General features: G+C 47.7%; 1 protein-coding gene across 4 annotated transcripts; it reads right to left on the reverse strand.

The window, feature by feature from the left end:
- Window positions 1–236: 236 nt before the first annotated feature.
- Window positions 237–27,873, reverse strand: LOC128333782 (phospholipase DDHD2-like). 4 transcript variants are annotated; one of them, XM_053269762.1, is made up of 14 exons: window positions 27,692–27,864; window positions 22,296–22,511; window positions 20,673–20,863; window positions 19,409–19,498; window positions 18,319–18,439; window positions 17,658–17,747; window positions 16,830–16,965; window positions 16,189–16,397; window positions 14,520–14,587; window positions 13,996–14,118; window positions 12,829–12,924; window positions 8,755–8,874; window positions 7,541–7,593; window positions 237–4,976 (listed from the first exon to the last, which is right to left on the reverse strand). In XM_053269762.1, the coding sequence occupies exons 1-10, from the start codon at window positions 27,837–27,839 to the stop codon at window positions 14,002–14,004; spliced, it is 1,386 nt and encodes a 461-aa protein (XP_053125737.1). In that variant the 5' UTR covers window positions 27,840–27,864; the 3' UTR covers window positions 237–4,976; window positions 7,541–7,593; window positions 8,755–8,874; window positions 12,829–12,924; window positions 13,996–14,001. The 4 variants fall into 4 exon arrangements, with proteins under 4 accessions (XP_053125737.1, XP_053125736.1, XP_053125735.1 ...); XM_053269761.1 differs by lacking the exon at window positions 8,755–8,874; XM_053269760.1 differs by lacking the exons at window positions 7,541–7,593; window positions 8,755–8,874.
- Window positions 27,874–27,899: the final 26 nt, after the last annotated feature.

Genomic DNA, 27,899 nt, shown 5'->3' on the forward strand with positions numbered 1-27,899 from the left:
CTTTCAAACAGATTTGAAAGAAGTGCCTGTCTTTTACGGACAGAGGAGGGCTTAATACCTCCATTAAGGAGCTTTTAGGGTGTCTGTACATAATTCACTCTACTCTTCAGGACACCAGTATGTCATGTTAATGAAAGAGTGCTGCCATTGACTATTTCAAAAAAGCACTGTCCGCAAAGACAATCGTCTATTGAGTATGCCAAATGTTGTGAAATACAGTAATAATGCATGTAGTATATGGCATGTAACATTTTCTTTTTAATCAAAAATCAGACAACTCTCATATACAAAAGATAGATGACAAACAAATTCTTGTAAATAGCTGATATATAAAGTGCCAGCCGTCCACAATGATCGTGTAGACAGATGAAATTATTTTTTTACAAAAATACTGCCAAATCACATGCTGAATTAAGCCCATTTGGGAAACCTTTGTTCAATTTATATATGAAGGTGGATTCCATTCTTAAGAGAAATTGGTCTATGTTCTCATGTCCAAGTTTCTGTGGTTGATATTTAAAAATTACACTAAACCTGATATCTTCAGGAGAATGCTGGAAACGCATAAAATGCTCCATGAGAGGCGCTTCCAAAACATTATGTTTTATTCTGGAGCGATGTTCCAGAATTCTAGTCCTCACTGCCCGGGTACTCTTACCCACATATTTCAGACCACAGGGACATGTGATCATATAAATGATATTTTTACTGCTACAATTAGCAAAAAATGATAATTTAACCATTCGTTTTTCCCGGGCAACATATATTTCATCGATTTCCACAGCCAAAGCACAGGCGGCACAATGGCCACAGCCATAAAACCCTAATGAAGACGTATGCACTACTGGAGTAACACACATATCAGCTTTTACCAGATGATCTCTACTACTTTTGGTTCTTCTGAAAGCAAAAATAGGTGGTAATGCACACCCTGGGATATCTTTAACAATACGCCATTCCTGGCGAATCATGTTTTTGATCTTAAAACTCAAAGGTGTAAGGTTTGGGCCATTTTTGCAGTATTAGCAGAGTTGCCGCCACCATTAGCGATTTTTGTGGTCTCTGAGTATTGACCTCTGCACGGTGTCTTTTACCCCATTCCTTCTGGTTTTAATGCCAGGCATTTCATTGTCCCCATCTTGAGGTGGGTCTCAAAGACCAAGGGAAAGTGTGGGTGCATGGAGGGCAGGTTGGAAGTGAGCACAATTGGTCACCTTGCACAACATCTTTACTGGCACATGTCTGTCAATCAGTTCCAATTTAACCACTTTGTGGACCCAAAAGAGCAATCCTTAGGGGAATGCAGCTCCTCCCCCAGTGGCCTTGAAAGTGCTTCAGGAGGGGCTGAGGGAGGGGATGACTCTCTGGCTGGATGTGTGCCGGGGCCACTGGGGATGGTTTTTCCCTGGGTCAAAGGATCCAAGACTAGCTCTTCGTGGGCAGCTAAAGCAGACTGACTTCCTCCCTCATCTTTCATTCATTCATTTATTGTTCAGTTTATATACCGCCTTTCATTAAACAATCCCAAGGCAGTTTACAGCAAAAAATTTAAACAGAAGATGGTAAAAAAGACACAATTAAAATATTAAGTGAGAAATAATAAACAAATAAATAAATATAAAACTCCATATGCCGCTCTGAAATTCAGAGCTTTGGTTTTGCAAAGGACTCATGTAAAACACCCAGAGATGTGACTTTTGGATGCATATAGAGAAGTGAAATAAATTTTAAAAATAACATCTTTTTTTTTTCTTTTCAGGAGAAGAGGAGGGGAGGAAAGTGGGGAGGAAGGCCATCACTTCCAACAGCCGGGAGGTGGTCTGGAAGCTGCTGCTGCCAGCCCTGGTCCCTGGGGTCAGATCCACCCTTTCCCTTGGTGACCCAGCCCCTGTGGCTGGGCCATCAACGGAAAGGGTGAGGTCCGCAAAAAGATCAAAGCGGAAAAAGAGCAAAGAGCCCCAGGAAGTACCGAGCACCCAGGGGATGCCAGCCCACCAGCCCTCCCAAGGAGGATCAAGGAAGCTGGGCGGGGGCCCAAGGGTGTGCCTTCTGGGGGGAAAGCCCTTCTCTACCAGGGGGAGGGGGTGACCCCCCAGAAGGAGGCCGGAGGTGACCCCATCAACGGAAAGGGTGAGGTCCGCAAAAAAAAAGCGGGCAAAAAGCAAACTGGCCAGGGAAGTACCGAGCACCCAGGTGAGGCCCCCACGGGAGGGCAGCCCACCAGCCCTCCCACGGAGGATCGAGGCTCGGCGGGGGCCCAAGGCACCAGGTGGGGGCGTGCCTTCTGGGGGGAAACCCCCACCAGGAGGAGGGGAGCCCCCCCAGAAGGAGGCCGGAGGCGGCAGCGGCGGTTAAAATTCTCCAACCCGTCCCCAGGAGGAACCTGGAGCTTGGGGAGCCTGGGCGGGACTTCGTCCCTCTGGGGCAGGACCGTCTTTCTGGCTTGTCCAGGGAGTCGGTTCCTCCCCAGACTTCTTTAAAAAACCATCCCAGGATGAACGCCCTGACCCCGATGGGCCGGCCTCTGCCGAAGCCGTTACCATCATCCTGGCATCCGCCAGAGGCTTGGCAGAGGCCCGACCCGTTGCCAGCGCTAACTATCCAAGCGCTGAGGCTCCCGAAGGCAGATCCAGACCCTTCCTCCTCGGGGAATCCGCCGCTCCCCTCCAGCCCTGTGGCCCTTCCATCGCCATCCCGCCCCCGCCCGAAGGCACGCCCTTGGGGAGAGAGACCGTCACCAATTCCTCCTCAAGGGCCGTGCCTCGTGGTGAGAGGCCTCCGCCCACTGTGTGATCCTCCACTGGGGACCCTCTGGGTGCGTGGCAGCAGTGGTGGAAGGACACCTCCTAACACAGCATCTGGGCTGTTGGGGTCCCTCCTCTAGATCTCCCCAACTCTCTCCTGCCACGAGGCTGCCCCCCATGCCCTCCCACTGATGTTTGCCGGTAAGTACAATAGTATTTTATTTGCAGTACAATAGTACAACCCGGTTGCAGTACAATTTGCAGTACAATAGTACAACCCAGTACACACAAACCGGGTTTTGTAATGCCAATCCTAGCTTATCTCAACGTTTGTCCGGGTTTTTAAAAGGCTGGTTTTAATGCCAGGCATTTCATTGTCCCCATCTTGAGGTGGGTCTCAAAGACCAAGGGAAAGTGTGGGTGCATGGAGGGCAGGTTGGAAGTGAGCACAATCGGTCACCTTGCACAACATCTTTAGTGGCACATGTCTGTCAATCAGTTCCAATTTAACCACTTTGTGGACCCAAAAGAGCAATCCTTAGGGGAATGCAGCTCCTCCCCCAGTGGCCTTGAAAGTGCTTCAGGAGGGGCTGAGGGAGGGGATGACTCTCTGGCTGGATGTGTGCCGGGGCCACTGGGGATGGTTTTTCCCTGGGTCAAAGGATCCAAGACTAGCTAGTCATGGACAGCCAAAGCAGACTGACTTCCTCCCTCATCTTTCATTCATTCTTTCATTGTTCAATTAATATACCGCCTTTCATTAAATAATCCCAAGGCGGTTTATAGCAAAAAACTTTAAACACAAGATGGTAAAAAAGACACAATTAAAATATTAAGTGAGAAATAATAAACAAATAAATAAATATGAAACTTCATATGCCGCTCTGAAATTCAGAGCTTTGGTTTTGCAAAGGACTCATGTAAAACACCCAGAGAAGTGACTTTTGGGTGCATATAGAGATGTGAAATAAAATTTAAAAATAACATCTCTTTTCTTTTCTTCTCTTCTTTTCAGGAGAAGAGGAGGGGAGGAAAGTGGGGAGGAAGGCTATTACATCTGACAGCTGGGAGGTGGTCCGGAAGCTGCTGCTGCCACCCCTGGTCAGGTCCACCCTTTCCCTTGGTGACCCAGCCCCTGTGGCTGGGCCATCAACGGAAAGGGTGAGGTCTGCCAAAAAAAGGCGGACTAAAAGCAACCTGGTCAGGGACGCACCGAGCACCCAGGTGAGGCCCCCACGGGAGGGCAGCCCACCAGCCCTCCCACGGAGGATCGAGGCTCGGCGGGGGCCCAAGGCACCAGGTGGGGGCGTGCCTTCTGGGGGGAAACCCCTTCCCCACCAGGAGGAGGGGAGCCCCCCCAGAAGGAGGCCGGAGGCGGCAGCGGCGGTTAAAATCCTCCAACCCATCCCCAGGAGGAACCTGGAGCTTGGGGAGCCTGGGCGGGACTTCGTCCCTCTGGGGCAGGACCGTCTTTCTGGCTTGCCCAGGGAGACGGTTCCTCCCCAGACTTCTTTAAAGAACCACCCCAGGATGAACGCCCTGACCCCGATGGGCCGGCCTCTGCCGAAGCCGTTACCATCATCCTGGCATCCGCCAGAGGCTCGGCAGAGGCCCGACCCGTTGCCAGCGCTAACTATTCAAGCGCTGAGGCTCCCCAAGGCAGAGCCAGCCCCTTCCTCCTCGGGGACTCCGCCGCTCCCCTCCGGCTCTGTGGCCCTTCCATCGCCACCCCGCCCCCGCCCGAAGGCACGCCCTGGGGGAGAGAGACCGTCACCCATTCCTCCCCAAGGGCCGTGCCTCGTGGTCAGAGGCCTCCGCCCGCTGCGCGATCCTCCGGTGGGGACCCTCTGGGTGCGTGGCAGCAGCGGTGGAAGGACCCCTCCAAACACCCCCTCCTGGCTGCTGCGGCCCCTCCCCTAAATCTCCCCAACTCTCTCCTGCCATGATGAAGAGGGCCCCCCCCCCGCCCACTGATGTTTGCAGGTAAGTACAATAGTATTTTATCCTTCTTTTGATACATTCTAACTAATGGTGGGCGGGAGGGAACTATTTGAACTTCTCTCTTCTCCTCTCCGTCCTGCAGGTTCATCATACTTTTCTCTTTCCCAGCTTCTTTCGTCTTCTTACTCTTCACTCCTCCTCTTTTACTCCATTTCAGTGCTGCTAGCTTTGAAATCTTCTTTCCGCATCTGGAACAATCAAGGGTTCAATCCTGTAGGCTACTGGGTCGAACTGCAAAAGGAAGAGAGGGTGTGCATCACATGATTGCCGATATTTATTTGATTTCTATACCACACCTCCAAAAAGGGCTGAGCTTTATGACATATCGTATCCATCTTTTGATCTCAAAGGTGGTTTAGACACATGCTAAAAACCAATACAGGCTGGTTATCCCTTATCCGGACATCCGAAATGCTCCAAAATCCAGAAACCAACAGGGGGTGCACCTGCAGCACCGACAAAACATTATTTTCACAGGAAATCTGAATTTCATCTCCACCTAAAATGCCATGTTTGAGTCCAACATGACCAGCAACATTATTGCATGGAAAATTCTTGCAATTAGCTTTCATTACATTTACAGCTACCTATAGTTATTGTAAATTCAATGCTTATTTGTTTTTATACTTTAAAATAAAACCTAGAAAAATAAAATGCAGTGTAGAGTAACCTTTTGTGTTTAGACTTGGATCTCATGCCCAAGATATCTCATTACAGTATGCAAATATTCCAAAATCTGGAAAAGTCCGAAATCCAAAACACTTCTGGGCCCAAGCAGTTCGGATAAGGGAATATTCAACCTGTATATAAAACTATTGTTTAAAATATACAAGCAAGAGCAGCAGTACACAGAAGAAACCCACTCAATCCCAATTTCGAATCCCAATTTTATCCAAAAGTCATTTGATAAAAAAAATCTTGGAGCAGCATCATAGCAACTTTCTCTGAAGGGTTTTTACAAACAGCCATTGCTTTCAACAGTTCAGCCTTCCTCGAGAGGGTACTGCAGAGTTGTGGCACCACAACTCTAAAGGCATTATCTTGCAGGCTCACCAGCACCACCTCCAACAGCAGGAGAAGGCAGAGCAAGACCTCAAAGGGTGACCCAAGTACATATGGGGATATGTATGGGGAGGAGAGCTTGTCTTGGGGTAGCAAGCATGAATTGTCCCCTTTGCTAAGCAGGGCCCAGCCTGGCTTGCATTTGAGCTTTGCTAGCTGAATGGCTCCTTTCTCACTGCCGAGCTGCATGATAAAATCTGGGCGCACCCAGAAGGTCGGGCAGCCAGGAGATGGCGAAGGGTGACGTGTGAGAAGGAGATGGAGGCTGACCATGCCCTGATGCTGGTGTGGGCGTGGCCAGCAACATCTTGACACGGCCTCCATTCAAGTTTTATTTTACGTATTCGATTTATAAGCCACCTGTTTTAAAATCTATTGGCTAAGCCTATTCTACTAAACCTATTGGCTGCCAATAGGTTTCCGGACAAAATACAAAGTGCTAGTTATAACTGACAAAGCCCTAAATGGCTAAGGCCCTGGGTATCTATGAGAGCATCTTCTTCACTACGAGCCCCACCGCCCACTGAGGTCATCTGAGGAGGTCCGTCTCCAGTTACTGCCAACCCGTTCGGTGGCTACACAGACGGGCCTTCTCCATCGCTGCCCCGAGATTGTGGAATGTGCTCCCTGCTGAGATATGATCCCCCCCATCTCTGGCAATTTTCAAAAAACACCCGAAAACCCATCTTTTCCTCCAAGCTTTCTCAGCTTCCTGAATTTTTTAGGTTTTAATCTCTAGTTTATTTTTAAATTGTTAAATTGTTTTTAAGTTTTTTGTATATATGTTTTTAACTGGTTTTATGCTATTGTTAACCACCCAGAGACAAAAGTTTGGGGCAGTGTACAAATCAGATAGATAGATAGAAAAACACAACACACAACACACATCTCCAGGCAGTTTACATAAGAATTTAAAAACCATTAAAAGCAGTTTAAAATAGGCCTGCTAAACTTTGGCCCCACAGCTATTTTGGGACTACAGCTCACAGTGGCAATAGCCAGCGATTAAGGGAGTTGTAGGAGGGCCGAAGTTGAGCAGGCCTGGTTTAAAACAATGACAAAGTTGGTGCAGGTATTAACACATATGTGGTGGCCACTCCATCAACTCCAGCTTGGCCCCGTGAACACTAGCCTGCAACTAGAGTCCCCAGCAAGCAGAGGCGTAACTAGGGAAAACGGTGCCCGGGGCAAGCACTGAAATGTCACCCCCCCACCGCGCCCCCCACCGCCCCCCCAACATACTACATTATACCTAGGTTTTTCCTCACAAGCGCCCACCGCCACTGCCAAACCAGGCCACTGACTGGCCGCCAGGTGCCAGCAAAGCAATGCGGGGGGGCGCAGGCGGCATGGAAGGGACCGCTCGTGGGGAAGGGGGGACCGACGCGCTCCCTTGACTGCTGCAGCACTGCTGCACTGAGCAGGAAACATTTGTATTAACAAAAAATTTAAAAAAAAAAATAAAAATTGGTCATGACGGCACCCCACATGTGACCAGAAAAGATGGCGTCCAGGGCAGGTGCCCCCCCTGCCCCCCTATAGTTACGCCTCTGCCAGCAAGACCCAGGATAGGCAAAGTCACTTCACCAGTCTTCTTGCATTTTATCCAAGTCCCAAGTTCTAGGATCGGAAAAGCCAAACTCTGTGTTTAGAACAAAACAGTGGAGGTGGAGTTAAACTGTCAAGGATATTTTGGGCTCCTGCTTGACATTATTTTAGTGGGTGCACACTACCTTTTTCGTTGGCTGCAGATTTGGCATGTGCATGGGTCCTGGAGTGGTTAAGGCTGAGGGGAGAGAGAGAGGGGAGCATCAGGGTCAGTGCCTTGCCCTGAGCTCCTGGGAGGCAGGGTGAAAAGTAAATGATTTTGCTTAAGAAATGTTCAATGGAAGTGTGTCTGCTGAAATTAACAAACAGCAAGAATGAAATAGAAGAATCCCATCCCCTGCACAGATATATGTTGCATCTGACCTGTGGAACTTACTTCTGTGGCATGCTGTGATGGACAATTCTTTGAAATACAAAATTAAAATTAAGAAGATTGTGATCCCTTTTAGGACAAGGAATTATTTTTGCATATCTTTTGCTATGTCAATTGCCTTGAGAACTTTCATCATCCTTGAAAAGTGGAATGGGGTTTAAGAAGAGATTAATCCAAGCCTATAAATAATAAGATCAAACTATTTTGTGTGTGTGTGTGTGTGTTTTAATCAGTAAGAAAACGACAATTTCTTATAGGCAAATTCAACTCTGCCTTGAGACTTAGAGAAGATTCTCAAGCAATCTCCCTTGTAGCCAGTGGCCAGGTTCAAGCAACTTAAGATTTAAAGGCTCAGATGTTTATAATCACCATCTATAAAAGAACAAGATACCAGGGAAAGGAAAGGAAACAACACCCTACAGAGAGTTCTCACCCATCCATCCCTTCGATTTGGACAAGCCAAATTTGAGAGAGACACGATTTGGCTTGTGGTCAGGGTGCATGCTCTCTTTCAAGTGCTCTTCTTTAACATTAGACTGCTGAAAGCTATCAACAGGGATGAAAATTAACTGGCCATCTGGCATTATCTATGCATAAATAATATTTTTTTTAAACTAGCTTCTGGCCCACATGGTACTCTAGGGAAATGAAGTACTGACCCAGGAAAGATTTTCTGAACAGATCCACAGTAGCTCAGACTGGCCTGGTTCACACAACCATTTGAACCTAGGTTTATTGTACAAATCAATGCCAAGGCGGTTTATAGCCTGAGATGAAATAGATTCCTACCTTGGCATGAGGTTCAAACAATCGCGCTAATGTCAGTAACCCATTTTAAATCCAGTTTCAAATTATTGTGTGACCCAAGCCAGTGTCTTTCCATCACTGGTGCTATTAATGAGAGGCTGGCATATATTAGGGGGAAAGGTTAGAAGGCCGCTTGGTTATTTGGGAGGGGGATGTTACCTGCCCCATAACAACATCCAGATGCCGGAAACATGTCTCTTCATCTGTGGCTTTTACAACATTCTCTTGCTTGGCATCTCCACCTTCCCCGGGAGCTGCAAGTGTCTGCCCTTTACAAACCTGTTTATAAATACATATTTTAAAAAATCAAAACGTTTCCTGTAGTCTTCTTTTCAAATGCTGTGCTGGCACAACTGCCTGACCTATCAGGCTGTGCAGAGGGTTCATCTTGCAAAGGTCCCAGTGCAACACAGATACTACCATTTGGCATTTTGACAGTGAAAACAGTCACGCATTTTGTGAACACTCTGGGGGCAGTGACCAGCCCGAACGGTAGTACATTGTATTGGTAAATCTCGCTCCTCATGGTGAAGCGCAGATATTTGCTATGATCCTCCTGAATGCCTATGTGGAAGTACGCATCTTTTAAGTCGAGCGTTGCAATCCAATTCTCCCCATGGAGGAGCGGTCGGATGGCTTGCAACGTTGTCATTCTGAATTTCTGTACCTCGATGTACTGATGTACCGTCACGCTTGGGGATTTGGAAGTAACGAGAATAAAATCCTGTCCGGCTGAAAGCACACCTCACCGGTGATATCGCTCCCTTCAATAAGAGCTTCTGCACCTCCTCCTTCAATATCGGTGTTTCCGGAGTGTATTTCACCCCCAGGAATGGCGGGTACTCCGTGAACTCCAGCGCAGAACCCTTGAAACGATGCACAAGACCCACTGGTCCGATGTTAGATGGTGCCATGCTTGGGCATGGCTTGCCAGTTTGATGGTGACTCTGGCTGTGTTCAAGGAGATGGTGTTCCTGGCACTGAAGTGCTTGTCGTTGCATGGATGAGGTACTTTGCTTGGTGTTGGTGGGCTCTGTGGCCGATCAGAGCTGCTGCTTTGCTTGTGGTGTTCTCTGATTTTGAGAAGCCTGGTTTGCCCTATTCCTTGGGTAATAGGGTCACCTGTTACTGCCGTTACGTTGGTAAGGTCGTCTGAAGTCCCTCCTGTCAGAACGACGATAGGAGCCTTGATGGGGGCTTGATACTGACTGTACTGATTGTAAGCTCTGTATTTACTAGTATATTTGGGATGAGTGAAAGACTGAGCTGTAATACAAGATTTCGTCCACTGCTCCATGTTGTCATCTGTCTTGTCAGAGAAGAGATCAGCACCATCAAATGGTAGTATCTCAATCCGATCCTTCATGTCCTGTTGCAGACCCGTTGCATGCAGCCAAGCATGCCTTCTTAGAATCATAGATGAGGTCAGAGTTCGAGACTCGGGTTCAGCCAGGTGCTTTGCGTTTGCCAATTGCTGGCGGGTGGCTGCAGTAGATTTTAGAAAAACCACCTGGAACCTTTGACGAACTCCCCTGGCTCTAATGCAGCACACTGATCATACAATGCCTCCCAGAGGGAATGCGTATACCTTGCCTGGCATGCTACATCATTAGCTATCTTGAGTGACAAACATGTGGTTGAATAAGTTCGCCTGCCAAGCACATCCAGCTTGCGGCCTTCTTTATCTGCTGGTGTTGTATGTCTCTTGCCGCTCTTAGTAGTTCTTGCACAATCTACCACCAATGAATTTGGAGCGGGATGGTGCATCAGGTAAGCATTTTCTCCTTCCTGTATCCGATAAAAAGCTTCTAATCGTTTGGAAGTAGGTGCTGAAGTCTGTAGCACCTCCCATGCTGACTTAGCAGCTCTTGAAATGCAGGGCAGCATAGGCAGGTAAATAGGCTGGAGGCCTGAGGCGGACCGCATCATATTATACACGGGGTCTTCTAAGTCAGTTGTCTTTTCTTTCAGGTTTAGATCCAGGATTCGAGCCATTTCTGCCACATGCTGATGGTAACCTTTCATATCCTTATTAGGAGAAATTGATGGAACCGCAGCAACATCCGAATCAGGATCCGGGAGAGAAGGAGCCTCCTCCTCCTCATCATCGTCTTCCCTAGATGAAACAGGTGAGTTGCCTACAGCTGTAGAGGTCACCTTAACCGGTTCCTTAGTCCGGGTTTACTGTGTTGCTGCCTGGTGGAGAACGGAGAGCATCGGTTGGGTCGACTTGACTGGCATATCAGTCTGCAACGAAATTCATCACTGTGTTGGCAATGGGAGACCCAACCTGAGTGGCAAGTATGTCTGAAGCGAAACCGTACGCTGAGTAGGTCTCGGTACAGTGGCTTGGATGGCTGATTTCCGCCCGCTGCACAGGAATCATGGTAGATTGCACAGCAGTTTGCATGGCTATCTCAGTTCTGGTAGATTGCACGGCTGTCTCAGTTCTTTGTGTTCTTTCGGGGAGAGTACACTCCCATTCCTCTAACCATCTCGTGGAAAGGGAGTAGTCCTCTCGAGAGATTGTTACGGAATCTCCCCAGCCACCCCTGGGTAGGAGACCCATGACAGGTGTCGCCTTTGTCAAGAGAGAGGGCGTCTTGGGAATAAGCAGAGCATTATAGTCACCTTCATTGAATCCAGTAAAGGTGTAGGTAGAAGGCGTACTCTCCTGCAAGTTAAGCAAACGTGACAGCCTGCAACCGGAAGAAAGCTCTCTTTGCCCTGGTGTGGTCACTGGAGATGCCCCAGACGTAGGGGATCGAATCATCTCTGAATTTCTGTCATCGTAGGACACGACGCCGAGATCGACGTCGTGCACAATGTTGGGGTCCATGTCCGGTACGATGTCAAGTTCGGTATCAAGAATAACTGCAACCGTCGACTCTGGAGCAGTAAAGCCTGTAGACACTGGCGTCAACGCCGAGTGGTGTCAATGTCGAGAAGTCGGTGTCAAAGGCACTACTGTCTCCTGCCTATTCTCCCTCGATGCCAAGTGGTCTCGATGTGGAACCTGTCGAGACTGTGGAGTCAATGGAGACTGGTGAGGCGTCAGAGCCGGAGATAAGGAAGCCGCTCGCCGCCGAAGGATCACGTGATCCTGAAGACCCGAAGGCGAGTGAGTGTGCTCCGCACTCGGCTCTAGCTGTTTGTGCTTCTTAGGCGGTGACTCCTGCTTCGAAAGCTTTCCCTTGTGTTTCCTCTTGTGGCTTGAATGGCGATCCTCCGGTCGCTTAAAAGGGGCTGATGCGCCCGACGCCGAAGTGGCTGACACTGTAGCTTTCGATGCCGTAGCCTTCGATGTGGAAGCAAGCGACGCCGAAGCCTTTGCAGTCGATTTCGAGGAGCCAGCCTCCGTCGGGGCTTTAGACTGCCCTTTGGAGCAGGACCTGGCAAAGCACCCTCTGTAGCCTTCTTAGGCGTCAGAGACTCCTCAAGTAAATACACCCTAAGGCATGCTGCACGGTTCTTCCAAGTCTGCTGACTACAGGTAACGCAGACTGAGCAAACTTTCGTGCCGTGCCTCTCTCCCAAACAGAACAAGCAGAGGGCATGGCCGTCCGTTGAGGGGATCTTCCCGCGGCAGTTGGTACACGGCTTAAAGGTTGTTTTCTCTTTCCCAGACTTCCCCGAGCCATCTGCCTTACCAGATTTCTCGGTCATTTTAGAAAGAGTAATCGTCCGTTCCGTCGTCAGAGGGGGAAATCAGAGATCAAAACAAATCCGAAGGAGTGTCCGTGAGGAAAGCCGAGTCCGTATGCAAGTTTCAAGCCAATGTATCCGAAATAATGCCAAGTCCGAAGGAATGTCCAAAGAGTAGTCAAAGTCCGTTTCCAAAGTTCAGAAGCCAAATAAACGAAAAAACAAACAATCTTTGAGGAGCAACTATGTCCGAGTACTGAATGCAATGGCAGTCAGAAAGAAACTGATTGCAGAGACGCCCAACCGCCACTAGAGGCTACTACAGTCAAGTGCGACAGGTGGTTGCCGGTATCGCGAGGAGCTAACAAATTCTACCTGAAGCTGATCTGCGCAGGTGCAGAACCCACTATTTATGGATGATGGAACCACTATCCAGATCTTGAGTTATATACTCAATATACTCTACTGAGTATATAATTATCATATATAATTTATATTACAAATTTAAAGAACGGGTTGGGCACAAAAGAAATATATTTACTAATTCAATTATGATATTAAAGGCGAAATTGATAGTAAAAAGCATACCTGATAGCGACACTTGTTCCTCAAAGAGTGCAGGATTTTCATTCTAGGTCCCAAAGGAATTCCCATCTCTTTAAGTTCCTTTTCAGTGCACAAGGCCTGCACAATAAGAATCCCAAACACATGTATATGAGCTGCTACTACAGAAACAGTGACTGACATACAGAGCAGCAATGCACCAGTGCAGCATGGGAACAACCTATCAGAACTTAGGGCAAATACTAACATTTATATACCGCTTTCCAACAAACGTTCCCAAAGCGGTTTACATATATATAGCCAACCTAGCATGGCTCCCTGTTCCCAAAGGGCTCGCAATCTAAAAAAGCAACGTAAGATAGACACCAGCAACAGCCACTGGAGGGATGCTGTGCTGGGGATGGATAGGGCCAGTTGCTCTCCTCCTGCTTACTGCACTTTCCAAATAACTGCACCAGTGCAGCAGGAGAGTGGCCATTTTTGATGTCCCCGCTTTGCCAGGAAGCCTGGTGGCACTTGAAAATATGTCCCTGAGGGTTGAGCCGCCCTTGGACGCTCAAGGGCTGCTAAACCCTCAGGGACATATTCTCAGGGACCACAGAGTTCTTTCTGAGGAAGGTCAGGGCATCAAAAATAGCCACTGCACCAGTGCAGGTAGCTGGGAAGTTCTGTTAAGCTGCTCTCTTGTTGCACCAGTGCATCTTCGCTCTGTCAACCGACTCAAACGGAAGGGGACATTGGACTCTTGACAGCTTCTCTTTCACTGTTCTCCTTTGACAAGGGAATACGGCTGGTTAGTAATGCCACAGATTTCACAGGACTGCTTAGCTCTACAGGACCAGGCTTCTTAAATGCAGCCTCAGGACACTCTGAGGCAGAAAATATCCCAGCATCATCACAACCAACAAGACTCACGCACCAGTTTACCACTATCGCACCCGTAATACGAGAGAAGCAGGAAGCTATTCCTTATTCTTAGGCATCTACTATCCAACTCATATCACAGGTGTATTTCTCACAAATGTTGCCAAGCAAACACTCTTGAAAGCGATTTGCTCATTTCTCGCCCTCCCACCTCAGTTATCAATAAAACATCTTCATGAAGGCGACTCAGTGCTGAAGTAATACACATAGGTGCAAAGCATGCAGCTCAGAAGTTCTAGGCAAGAGCAGATATCCATGCTGGTTTACCAGTGCTCATCTGTCCACTTGCTCCCTCTCAAACACAGAGCAATATCCAGAAAGCTCCAGGTCTTTCAATATGTCATTCACTGACCCAAAGGCTTCTTGACTGGTTGCTAGTGTTTGGGGTGCCTGTGGGGAAGGAGGGTAAAAAAGCAAATTACAGGAGTGTTTTTGTATTTTTAAAAAAGATAGGCTATACTGTGGTACTCCAGGGTACTCCTGGAGACATTAGTTGACATCCAGACTAAGCAACTCAATAGTACTACTCAGGAGTTATTCTAAAGGACTACTTAATTTCAATTTCAAGTAAATGAGTCAGGACGTCACCAGCCACTGATTGGACGAGAGCAGGGCAGGCAACCTTGGCTCTCTGCCTGTGCCCGGTGGGGTGGGGGGTTTAAGTACACCCTGCCCTGTCATTTAAGCCACACCCCCACCCCCACCACCATGGGCTCAAAAGGAGCCAGTTCCGTGCACATCCCTACTGGATGACCCATGACAAGTTAGCTGTTTATCATACACAAGCATACCTCATTTTTATCTTCTTCCTCAGATGTGCTTTTTTGATTTGTGAGGAGATCAAACAATATAAGCGATCCTAAGAAAAGTACATCAATAGGTCAGCTGATTGCAAGTCCCTTTGCTAGAACAAATCATGCACATGCATTTGGGATGCTGAATTACAGGCTGCATTTTGAAGAAGGACCTGGCATAACGAAAGGGGCTGCTTTGCCCTTTCCCTACCAAAAATGCCCCCTGCCCCAACCTTAAGCTACACTTCCATTTGAAAGGAAAACATATATTTTCCTAATTGGAGGTAAAAATAGCGGTGGGGTTTTGGTAGGAAGATGGTCCAAGCTTTTTTAAAAGCCCCTCTCCAGCCACGTCAGTGTCTCTTTTCCAGTTATAGCCTCATTTTATAAAACAGAGAGCCTTTAAAAAGTAACTCAAAACTACAGAACATGTTGTTCTGCTTTTATACTTGCATTTTACAAGATAACTATAAAGAGGTTCCAGAAAAACATTAAAAAGGAAGCCACTGTGGAAGACTGATTTCTGCACTAGCAAAATTTCCCAGTCCCATGATCCATTAGGCCCTGACCAAAAATGCCCCACAAAACATTTACATTCCAGATTTAGGGGAGTGGGGATTGTAGTGCGAGGTTTTAAAGAAAATACTCAGTCCATATATGCCCAGGTTACTTAGTTCCATATTATGGGGTTTCTGACTGCAGATTTCAGAACAGATTATAACAAAGAATTCTAGAGAGCCTTGAAGATAATTCAGCCTGCCAAAACCAGAAAACTTGTAAGGTGGCTTGTAAGGCTAGCTGGTGTGTTTAGTTTAGGAATGTGCACAAACAGGTTTGGAGGCCCTTTTACAGGCCTCCGATGCAACTTGAACCCTGCCCAGCTCGAGGGTTCGATGCGGGGGGCGGGGGGGCTTTCGGAGTGGGGGGAGGATGCACTTCCCTACCCGCAGCATTTCCTCTGCTGGCGCATGTTTCCCCAAAAGCCTGTTGGTGCCACAGCGTACCTCCCCGCCGCCCCACTCCGACGTTATTCGGAATTAACCGGAAGTAGTAGCTGCGACTGCTCGTGTTGCGTTCAGGTGTGCGCACATCAGATGCGTGCACGTGACATGTGCGTGCAATGCGCAGAGACACAGCTACTCCGTCCGGACAACGTCAGACAGGGACAGCAGGGAGGTATGCTACTGCCCCAATGGGCTTTTTAGGTCTCCCTATACTTAGCCGTGATTGCCGCAAAAAGCACTGCGGGGGGCTGCCTAGAATGACAACTTGGTGCTAAGGAGAGAAATGTATTTTAGGTGGAGACCGCAGATCAGAAACAAGAAGGAACAGCGTTTGCAAGTGGCCAAGGAATGCTGCATTCTAAGACACAAATAACTCTGTTCAATTAAAATGTTTATGCAAGAATTGGGGGTGGGGGGGGCGGGACGGGAGAAGGGAACAGTATGTTCTTCAGTGACGAGTGGTCTGCTCTGTGCTGCCCACAAATATCAGAATAAATAAATACAGATCTCAAAACAAAAGCAGAATGGTTTACCCCAGAGGTTCTCAAATTTAGGAACATAGGAAGCTGCCATATATGGAGTCAGACCATCGGTCTATCTCGCTCAGTACTGTCTTCACAGACAATACTTGAATCCCCAAATGTGAAATGAGAGGTTTATACCTAAGCTGTGCCCTGCTATGGAGACCCCGCCTTTGAAGTTGGGGTTCCTCTGCAAGAAGAGCAGGTAGAGCCGGTACATTTCTGAAGCAATGGTGTCAACAATGGTTTGGCAGTAAGTGGCGCTATTATAAAAGAAGACGTCCAGGATAGTGTCATTGACGAAGTGACGCAGGCGGTTGATGCTCGGCAAAGCGATTCTTTCCAAGTCCCTGGAGACAAAGCAGAGAAGGGCATTTTGAGGGAAGAGTGGTGGTGTTTTAATAGCGGACAGTAGTGGTGTGCACGGAACCACTGCGGCGCGGTCCGGCACTGAAGGGGGGGTCTACCTTGAAGGGCGGGGGGTAGTACTTCCCCCTCCCCCCGCTCTTCCCCCTCCGGCGCTGCATTTAGGATTGCAGTTTTGGGGGCGGCAGTGTTCCGCCCTGCCGCCCCTGCCCCTGTCGTTGCGTAAATACGAGCACGCATGCGCCCGTCGCGGAACACCAAGCAACTAGAATATCCATTTCCCATTCTGCTTCCTTGCATTTGGCATCACAAAAACCAGGACAACACCAGCAGTTTACAAAATAGTCTGGAGTTCATCAAGATACTCCTGCCACCATGTTCCAATTGGCAGACAGTGACAGGCAGGACTCACTTACACGTCCACCCCGGTGTGTAAAGTACTGTGCCAGTTCACTGGGAGGAATTCAACCCGGCCAATCTGTTGCTGCTCCTGGGCTTTCTTGAAGTGTGCAGGCAGCATGCTCAAGGAAACGTTGCGGAAGTCATTATTGACTGAAAGAGAATTTCAGTTCTCCATCAGAGCGATCAAACTACCACCATACACGGAGATACTCGTCCAGGTGACTCAACTTGCATAAGGAACCTGAGCCAACTCCTGCAGACATCCCAACAGTGTCTGTTAACCGGCCCCAGATTCACTCCCTGGCAGCATCTCCAGCTACAGCTGGAAGAGACTCCTGGCTGAAACCTTGGAGAAGCCACTGCCAGTCTTTGAAGACAATATTGAGCTAGATGGACCAAGGGTCTGACTCCATCGAAAGCAGCTACCCTTATGTTCGCAACCTTCCTCTGTCATGCAACTTGCCAGGATGTGGATTAACATGCTTAAACACCGCAACCATATTTTCTGCCTGCACAACAGATGCACATCAGACCTTTTGGGAACACAGAACAAGCATCTTCCCTTCAGCATGCTTACCACATTTGAATTTTTCTGGCCAAGAAGATACATGTTATGTAAAGCTCTTGTTATCAGATACTAAGCCTGCTTTCACTCATCATGTGGTTAAATTCTGTGTGACAGCCATCAAAACCCATCAGCAGTTAACAACAGCTAACCAATAGTCACAGTTAAGAGTGAATAAGGTTTTTTGGTGCTGGGAACCTAGGTTTTACTGTAGCACTGTAATACTGGTTTGTCTATGATCAATCCGATCGTAATACGCTGATTGGTTGATGCTTACCACATTGCACAATACTTCGGAACCGGATGTCCCAGGCTGGTCCAATTCCATGAACAACAAAAACCAAATGATCTATCTGCAGAGGCTCTCCTGAAATGAGAGAGAGTAGCTTTAAGTGCCTGAAGTCAAAACTGTTTCCAAATGGGTGTGGCAGATCTTTGAACTGATTGAAATGTTACCAAAGTTCCATGTAAAAAGAAAGAAGTGATGGGATGATATACTAGATTTGGATCAAGAATTATGCCATATTGTAAAATGTAATGGGAAGGAAACCATTAATAAATAGTAGATCTTGCAGAAACAGCTATTTCCACATTCCCTTCAACTCTAGTGTGCCGTCTTTCAGAATTCTGTACTGTCCTTCCCCCTGCCCCACAAAGTACTAGTCTGTTCCCTAATTTTGACTTAGTCACATGACTTTAAATTAGGGTTGCACAACTTCAGCCCTCCTGCAGATGCTGGACTACAACTCCCATAATTCCTGGCTATTGGCCACTGTGGCCGAGGATGATGAAAGCTGCAGTCCAAAAACAGCTCGGGGGGGGGGGGGCTGTGCAGCCCTGCTTTAAATAATAAACTGTTTCAGTGAAGAAGCCCTGTGTAAAAGTCATAAACAAAGATGAGTTCAAAATAAATGACTGAGAAGAAAACATGCAGTTACCATTGGGAATTTCAACAGCAATATTTTCCACTCCTCTCTTCACAGTTCTCGGCCGGCCTTGCTCTGTGGGGCTTGAACCCCAGTCATCCGAGATTGCTACTGGATGGTAATGTACCATCAGCTTGGAAGAACCACCAAAAGAAAGCAGGTTAGATGTGGAAAAGTCTCAGAATGGAGATAAGCAATTTCGAAGGCTTCCCTCACTAAAAAAATAAGCCTAAAGAATGAACACACACTGCTGGCAGCAACCTTCCCCGCTACTGATCCCTCCTAGGATAAACGTAAACATGTACACCGCTCTGAGCTCCTTGGAGGAAAATGCGGGATATAAGTGTAAAAAAATGTATTTACTGTGTGATGTTACAATTTAGTTTTCATGAACTGTATTTATATATTGTCTTTTAACAATCACAGTGTTCTCAAGGCACTTGGTAGATGCTAAACAAGTTTTCAAACGAAAACAGGTTTTAAAACAGGTTTTAAAACAGGTTATAAGCAAGCAATAATAAGAAAACAAACTTCCAACTGAATCCAGTTAATTCACAAAAACCTGGAGGAATAAAGAGACCGACAAGAAACATAAATGAAGCTCTCAAAAGAATACATCCCACAACTCCGGAGCCACAACCATGAAGGCCCTGGTTGCGCCGGAACAGCCAGCATGCCAAGATAGCTGGGAGGAGCGCCGGTGATTCAGGAAGTGGTGGCAAGAAGCGGGGGAACAGGTATGCAACTACCCTCCTCCATTTTAAAGGCACAGGGGAAGTGTTACGAATCGCCCTTCGAATCGCAATTCATGCACATCCCTATTAATCATAATTATTTGGTCCCATTAATCTCAACGGTGCTTAGTCATCACTAACTAGCTGGATGTTGCCAGCGTATTTGCCTGCCATAAGCACACACATGCACAGTCAAGATTCTAATATTCATTGGTTAGACAGCAAAGATACTCATTTGCAGGAGCTTTGGAGTTCCTGAAATAAAGTCAAAACTGTTTATCAGCAGTTAAAACGGTGCTTGTAAACAACTGAGAAAGTAGCAACACAGCAAACTTTTCGGGGAGGAAAGGCTGTCAATTTCACTGTACCTTTGGGTTATGCAATATGATTATTTCTCTGGTCGGAGACTCCAGTTTCTTTTTCCACTCATCTAGAGTGACACAAATCATATACGTCTCCTGAGAGGGTGAAAAATAAAATGTAAGGAGTCAAACTTATTTCAAGAGGACCTTCATTTTCTAGTTATTTACAGTCCAATTCTGTTCATGATTACCCCAAACTGAAGACCGATACAGATGTTCTGTTTTTAAAAGGCTATATTCATGTACTGCTGTCAAAAGCGGGGGACAGAAGTCACCTTTACTCAATTACCCTCACTCCATCTGTGGTGCTCACAGTTACTGTGGTCATCTGAACTACTACCACCATTTAGATATCACTTTTCAACAAAAGTTTCCAAAGCAGTTTACACAGAAAATTAATGAAGATGTCCCTGAAGGGCTAAGTGTCTAAAAAGGAACAGAAGGCAGACACCAACAGCAGCCACAAGAGGGATGCTGTTCTGGGGTTGGACAGGGCCAGTTGATCTCCCCCTGCTAAATATAAGAGAATCGCCACTTGAAGAGATGCCCTGTGAAGGTGACTCCTGTAGGTTTTATGGCAGGGGCTTCCATGATGGAAGCCTAGTGTGCCCCACACTGCTGATTATGGAAGTGCCTGCCATCAAGCTTACAGCAGTCACCTCTTCAGACAACCACAGTAAGTGTCAATGACCCACTGGGGGGCGGGGGAGTGAGTGAGTGACCCACCGGATGGGATTTCCAGCACGCTTTCAGAGATGGTACATGAGTACAGTCTCTTCTTTATAATGTATGAACAGGGCAAGCTACAGATCTGCACACAGGTGCAATTCACACATTATGTTCAACAGCAGTACAGTTCCTGTCCACACCATGTATTTGAGGGGCTGTACCCATTAGGGATGTGCACAGAACTGGGCCGGGGAGGCTGGAGCCTGATACTTCCACTCAGTTTCAGCACACGGGGTGGCAGGGAGGTACGCTGCCGCCCCATGGACTTTCAAAAAACTGAGCGCCGGCAAGGGAAGAGCAACGAGAGGGGTAAGTGCACCCTCCCCCACCCTTAACGCAGCAGCCCGGGCCTTCGAACCGGTGGAACCACCCGCCCTTCGAACCAGTTCCATGCACATCCCTAGTACCCAGGTTCACTTTTACAATGAATGCAGATACAGTCATTCACAAACACATGTACGAGGGCACAGACAGCAGTCCACTCGTACAACATAATATCTGAACAGGGGCCATGCCTGATGTCCTCCTCAGTCACTGTTACCTCCAACTGTTCACTGAAGTTTTCCGAATACGGGATATATTTGTTGTCCTTGTCTCCCTTGTAAAACCAAGTGCAGCGTTTCACTTCAGATTCAACTTCCTCCCAGTAAACGGCATAGCGCAGCCTCTTTTTCAGGTGCACGTCATATCGGCCCCCTTCTGTTGGAACCACCAGCTCCTCACAGTGCTTACCTGCACAACACAAGGACTACGATGAAGCAGGAATTAAACTGAAGACATTAACAGAGGAACCAGCCACACTCTAACAATGGGGGTTCATAGATTACCTGAAAGCAAGATTACCTGAAAGCAGGCTCTACAAAGATGAGTGGCTTACAAATAGACCGCTTGCATTTCATTTTCTTCCATGCTGTGCAGAGAATATCACCCCTACCTATCAGAGATGTGGAATTGAAAGTTGCCCTATACTTTATTTTTCCGTGGAAAATTATCCATGAAAATTGTCTGTTTTGGGTTTTTTTAATGAAAAAAACTGGCAATTTTCAGTTGATTTGGAGGCATTTGGGGGTTCATCGTAATTCGGGGGGGGAGGAGCAGCTAAGATGGTAGGCAGATTTCCCCTACAACCAACCCCCCCCCCCGAAAAAAATATGTTGGTTTTTTTTACCATTTTCTTCAAACAAGGAACCTAGAGCCCAATTCCCCATTGGCCTAATGCCTCTATATTTGTGGTTTCCGTATCCGTGGTTATACTGTGGAATGGAATCGCCGTGAATATCAAGGTCCTTCAAAATCGAGTATCGAGGTCAAACATGCCAGGTGGGATCACAATCTATTTAGAGCATCAGAAAAAAACTGCATAGTAAAATTTTCCGCATAGTAAAATTTTCTAAGAACGTTTTTAAGCAGATGAAGAAAAAAGATTGCACAAAAGGATTTCCAATTCAAACATTTCCAGGAAGCCCACATCCTTACTACCAATAATATCAAGTGGATAGGCATAATTCTCGGCCTATCGATTTGGCAACGAGACAGGACGACCCACAGGAATCACTTTTAATGCTGCCAGCGGCCAACCATCGGGGCTTCTGAACTGGTAACATTCAGAACTCGCCGTGTCTCTTTCATTTCTTTTGAATATTCTAGGATTTCACTTGGAAACGGACCACACAGCTGGGTGACAAGAAGTGAAGGGAGATACTTTTCCAGTTCAGTTCTGGGGAGGCTCCTGAATCCCACTAATGCAGGATAGGATGCCAGGGGCGGCCCCATTGTGGCACCTGAAACAAGGGGCCAAATGCTGCCTTGCCCCATGACCCTGCTGGTACACAGCCCCTTTTCAAAAGCCCCCTTGCTAGCTTTGCGAGTGGTGCCGAGGGCGGACGGCTGCCAGTAGCCTCCTCCTCTCTCCTTGTGTTTCTTGCAAGCTTTGCCAAGAGTCTGAGGAGAGATGCTCCTTTCAAATCCTGCAGGCGTCAAATGGGTCTTGAAGAGCTGCTCTGCAGGCAGCAGCAGGGGCCTCTTGCTGCCCTGCTGGCAGCCCAAAATCTGCCACCACCTCGCCTCATGAAAGGAACACCCACTGGCCATGAAGGTTCCTAAGCTGGAATCCAGAAGGATCTCCCCTCTCCTGCCTCCATCCCAGCAATGCAATTCAACTTACTGGATTGATGGGCATTTTCTAGCTTCTCCGAATCTTGTCCGCTGAAGGGGATCCACTTCTCTCTGGAATCCACCACCTTGCAATAAAACCAGTGGCGGGGGGGAACAGGCTCGTATCTGTTTCCTGCCTCCGTTTCTACTGCCTCAGAAGAGCCGGAGGAATTTGATGATGGAGAAGCCTCTGTCGGTCGCTGTTCTGCTGCCGACATTGCCCTGCCTGAAAGAATACAAGGAGATGGGACAGAGCACGGTTGTTAAACAACAAAAACCTGCCGTTTGTTTACTAGCACTGAATCAAGTTGCCAAAAGAAATAGAAGTGACCCTTTCCAGACAGCAACATTGCCAAAGAAACGTGAGAGAGGGGACTGGAAATGGCTACAGATAAGCAAATGGCAACTGTACAGACGGCTTCGTCTTTTTCAAGCCTCTCAAACCAAACAAGAGCACAAACATGGATAAAGGACTGCACTATGAAGGGCACTCACTAGCAAGTAACTCCCAATGAAAGGCAATGAATATTCTTAGAAAATATGCTTAGAAAAGAGGTCCCAGTCTTGGATCCCCAGATAACGTTGGACTACGACACCCATCACCCCCTTTTGACCATTGTAGCTGGGTTGATGAGAGATGTAACCCAACAACGTTTAGGGACCCAAGGGGAACCCCTGGCTTAGAACTGGGCTGGAATGAAAAGAACAGCTACACTTCTAGCTCAGTTAACGGTCACTCCCTAAATCTGATAGGGACCATCCGATACATTGGCAGCAAAGTCACTGACTAAGATTTGTCAATAACCTGAGAGAGAACAGCCTGCCTGACAACCAACGAAGTAGAAAATACAAAGCAAGATGCTTAAAAAAAAAGTTCAGAAAATAGGGACTAACGCTCTGCTTTAGACTTTATTTTATCCATCATATAGCTTTGCCCCAGTGTACCTTTGATTCCTACTTCTACAGATTCCACATGCATAAAGACTGAAAAATCATTTGGAGGTAAAACCGAACCATCATTTTTCATGATGTCTGAACTATCACCACCTGACAAAACCATGGCTTACAATGCTGAATGACAGACCAGGATCTGAAGCCAATTAATTCTTCACTAACATTTAAGCCACCTAAGGGCACAGCAGGGGAATGATTTAACTAGCAAGCCAGAGGTTGCCAGTTCCAATGCCCGCCAGTATGTTTCCCAGACTATGGGAAACACCTATATCAGGCAGCAGTGATACAGGAAGATGCTGAAAGGCATCATCTCATATTGTGTGGGAGGAGGCAATGGTCAACCAGTCCTGTAGTCTACCAAAGACAACCACAGAGCTCTGTGGTCGCCAGGAGTCGACACCAACTCAACGGCACGCTTTACCTTTAACAACATTTACAGGTGAAACTCGGAAAATTAGAATATCGTGCAAAAGTCCATTAATTTCAGTAATGCAAATTAAAAGGTGAAACTGATATATGAGACAGATGCATTACATGCAAAGCGAGATAGGTCAAGCCTTAATTTGTTATAATTGTGATGATCATGGCGTACAGCTCATGAAAACCCCAAATCCACAATCTCAGAAAATTAGAATATTACATGGAAACAAGAAGACAAGGATTGAAGAATAGAACAATATCGGACCTCTGAAAAGTATAAGCATGCATATGTATTCAGTAATTGGTTTGGGCCCCTTTTGCAGCAATTACTGCCTCAATGCGGCATGGCATGGATGCTATCAGCCTGTGGCACTGATGAGGTATTATGGAAGACCAGGATGCTTCATTAGCGGCCTTCAGCAATTCTGCATTGTTTGGTCTCATGTCTCTCATCCTTCTCTTGGCAATGCCCCATAGATTCTCTATGGGGTCAGGTCAGGCGAGTTTGCTGGCCAATCAAGCACAGTACGCTGTATACTTTTCAGAGGTTCGATATTGTTCTTTTCTTCAATCCTTGTCTTCTTGGTTCCATGTAATATTCTAATTTTCTGAGATTGTGGATTTGGGGGTTTTCATGAGCTGTACACCATGATCATGTTGTCACCCACTGTTTGTGCAAGTTGTGCAAGTCCATCTGAACCCACCCACTATCGCCTTGGGATGCTGTTTCATCTTTAGTGGTTACTGCAGGGCTTGGCAGTTCCCAGGCACCACCAGCTTGCCATGGCACCTGGAAATTTAAGTGCCATGCCTGAGCTGGGTGATGGATGGAGACATCCAGGAGGCGGCAGGAGCAAGCAAGGCGGGGAGTGTTCCCACCAGTGTGAACCTCTAAGACGTGCGCATGTGCACACGCTCACAAGTTGTTGTTTTTGAATGTCTGCTCAGTGAATTTTAGATCCCGCTCAGGTTGAATCAGGAAGACCCCACTCTGAAAGCACATGTACACACACACTGCCTTGATACTGCTGCCCAGAACAAAACTCATTTCACACAGAGATGGGGGAAAACCAGCGGGAACACTGCTGCCTACCCCATCATGGAGTAGAGGGCATTGCTCGGGCAAGCAGCTAATCCACACACACAGGTGCAGAGAGCAGTCTGGCTCCTAAATTTTGGGGCTGGCTCCTAGAGTCATAGAAAGTTTATTGAGGCATAGGGTATCCTCCAGAACAGAATCCAGGGATTCTCAAGGAAAGTGAGCAAAACATGAAGCCGCACAAACTATGACTTGCCTCTTCATGTGGAATGCAAATGATGGTTTGGAGTCTAAGTTATACAATCCCAAATGTCAGTCTCTGGGCAGTTTACAACTAGTTAAGAGAACAATTAAAAAACAATATAACAGCTAACACATTTAACTATCCCTGGAAAACATTTTGAGATCAAACATCTAAAGGCCCACAGTTAAGTAAATCCCTCATCCCTGAAAGTTTTCTTCCTCTTTCCCAGGTTTATGCTACCATATTTACCTAAATAGAAGATGGCCCTTAATTTAAGACAAACCCCTTCAAAAATATGGGTTACATGCAGTGTTTTCTCTAACAAGGAATCCCAGATGTTGTTGACTACAACCTCCATAATCCCCAAGCAAAAACCATTACAGCTGGGGACTCTGGGAGCTGTAGTCAACATCTGGGAATCCCTGTTAGAGGGAACACTGGTTACATGTATGTCACACTATTTACCCAAAAGGAAGAGGACCCTAAATTCAAGATAACCCCCACCCCGTTCTAACATCAAAGAACTTGGGGGAGGGGGGGACCTAGTTTTCCTAAAAGCACTGTTCTAACCTCTCCCAAACGACTCGCTGAAATTCTATAATCTCACACTCTTGATCTGAGGACTTCAAGATCAAGAGCAATTCTAAAAGCATCACTCCCAAATAAACACAAACATCTCCACCTTAAGGACATGAAAACAGTCTAAGAGAGATGCATATAGCCACCGAATCCTAACTGATCACTATAAGATAATATTTATGTTTTACTCTTAATTTTAAGAAATGAATCACAAGTTAAGTTTCATCAAGCTTATGTGCTACTTTTGTTTTTCATATCAGTTTATATACCCTGTCTTTTGCAATAGACTCAAGATGACTAACATGAAGACTTGAAACTCCATTAAATCAACTCAAAACACACAAACACCAGAGAGAAATAGAGGATGTATTTCGTGCCTCCACCATGGTCAGTAAACCAGCTTGCCTCTAATATTTTTATTTTTTATTTTTTTGCTGCTGCAGATTACAGCTAGCTTCCTAGATTCACTTTCACACCAATTTTGACTTTGCACCACTGGAACATGTTAAGATATAGTGATATGACTGCTCTTCAGAAGTTCTCTCTCTCTCTCTCTTTCTCTCTCTCTCTCTCCAGAAACTTCAAGTGGAGACAATTGTTTGAGCACACATTATGTGGATAAATCCTTGTGTTATGGAAAGCACTCCCAACAGCTTCTGACATGCACGCCAGTGGTAACTGGTCAGTTGATTTCAGCACCAGAGGGATGCACAGACAGGAAATGATCCTGGCCATTGCAAAATATGAAGGGAGAAATTAATTAGCCACATGAACACTGTTCCACATTGATAATCCAGGGAGTTATTTCAAGGTCAGCAGCACAATGCCAAATGGGTCCTTTTGGAGAAATGCCACTTCCCTTTCAAGTATAAGGTTGGATCACCAAGACCCAGTCAAGAAAACCAATACCCTCCCACCAGCTCGCTTACTAGATCATTTGACTGCATGCTTTAAATACTGCTCCCAGTTTCATCCCACTGCCTGATCCCAGCAGCAGGCTTCTCCCGCCACCCCAGGGGGAAAGCGCTGCAGAAGCAACCGTCACAAAAGGCTCACAGAACTATCCACAGCCATTGCCGACCTGACGGATGCCACGTTCAAAGCACAGCTGTGCCCTCTTCTGGTAACCCACTGGCACGCTTGTTCGCTGCACACACTTTCCCCAGCACCTTCTCCATCGCCCTTACCTCGGAATGCTGGCCACCTGCTAGCAATCCTCATGCCCTCCGTAATCCCGGTAATTGCTCTTACCTGGCGCCAACCTTTGAGAGCATCCGACAGGAACAGCGCCACCTTCCCAGGGACCTCTCCTGGTTTTCCTTGCCATCTAACCAGTCCCAGCCGCCTCCTCTGCTCAGTGTTCGCTGCCTCCCTCCCTCCCCATGGTTTTGACTGATACCTCCCTGAACCCCAGCATATCTAGAGAGGGGTGTGTGTGTGGGGGGGGGTTATGCGAGTTTGTGTGCGTGTCGGTGAAGACCTGTGTACAGGCAAGGCACTAGGGACTCATAGGCACTGAGACCTCCCTGTGCCCCATAGCGGGGTAGGGCTGTGTGAGAGAGTGTAGGCAAGGCACGATGGACTCAGAGGCACTGAGACCTCCCTGTGCCCCATAGCGGGGTAGGGGTGTGTGAGAGAGTGTAGGCAAGGCACTAGGAGTCGCAGGCTCTGAGACCTCCCTGTGCCCCATAGCGGGGTAGGGGTGTGTGAGAGAGTGTAGGCAAGGCACTAGGAGTCGCAGGCTCTGAGACCTCCCTGTGCCCCATAGCGGGGTAGGGGTGTGTGAGAGAGTGTAGGCAAGGCATGATGGACTCATAGGCACTGAGACCTCCCAGTGCCCCATAGCGGGGTAGGGGTGTGTGAGAGAGTGTAGGCAAGGCATGATGGACTCATAGGCTCTGAGACCTCCCTGTGCCCCATAGCGGGGTAGGGGTGTGTGAGAGAGTGTAGGCAAGGCACGATGGACTCATAGGCACTGAGACCTCCCTGTGCCCCAGTCTTTCTAGAGAGGGGGGTGGGGGTGTGTGAGAGCGAGAGAGTGAACCAACCCCTGTGTAGAGGCCAGGCACTGCGCCCCGCGCCCCCCCCCCGGCTCCCCGCCCCCCCGGACCTCCTCTTCCCCAAGAACAGCCTCTCCCCCGCTCCCCATCGCGCCAACCCCGCAGTCCACCTTGCCAGCACAGCCAGCCGCCGCTGCAGACATCCCCGCGCCTCCGCCTAGTAGCCACGCGACCAAGGCACGCGCGCAACGGCGGCTCCCCCGGCGCCCCTGCCCTCCTTGGCGGGCTGCCAGCTCCGTTCTTCCTGGCAGGCATCATCACCGGCACAGGGAGGGCGGGAGGGAGGGAGGGTTGGCCGGCCGGCCGCCCCCCAGGCTC

Source organism: Hemicordylus capensis, chromosome 8 (assembly GCF_027244095.1).
Source record: "Hemicordylus capensis ecotype Gifberg chromosome 8, rHemCap1.1.pri, whole genome shotgun sequence".
Lineage (NCBI taxonomy): Eukaryota > Metazoa > Chordata > Lepidosauria > Squamata > Cordylidae > Hemicordylus > Hemicordylus capensis.

Excerpts from the sequence above, each read along its gene's own strand:
- LOC128333782 (XM_053269760.1), bottom strand. The coding sequence starts at position 27,839 with ATGATGCCTGCCAGGAAGAACGGAGCTGGCAGCCCGCCAAGGAGGGCA. Across the intron at positions 18,440-19,408 it reads TCATATTGCATAACCCAAAG|CTGATGGTACATTACCATCC; the intron begins GTACAGTGAAAT and ends GGTTCTTCCAAG. Across the intron at positions 14,588-16,188 it reads CATAGCAGGGCACAGCTTAG|GATCGCTTATATTGTTTGAT; the intron begins GTATAAACCTCT and ends TACTTTTCTTAG.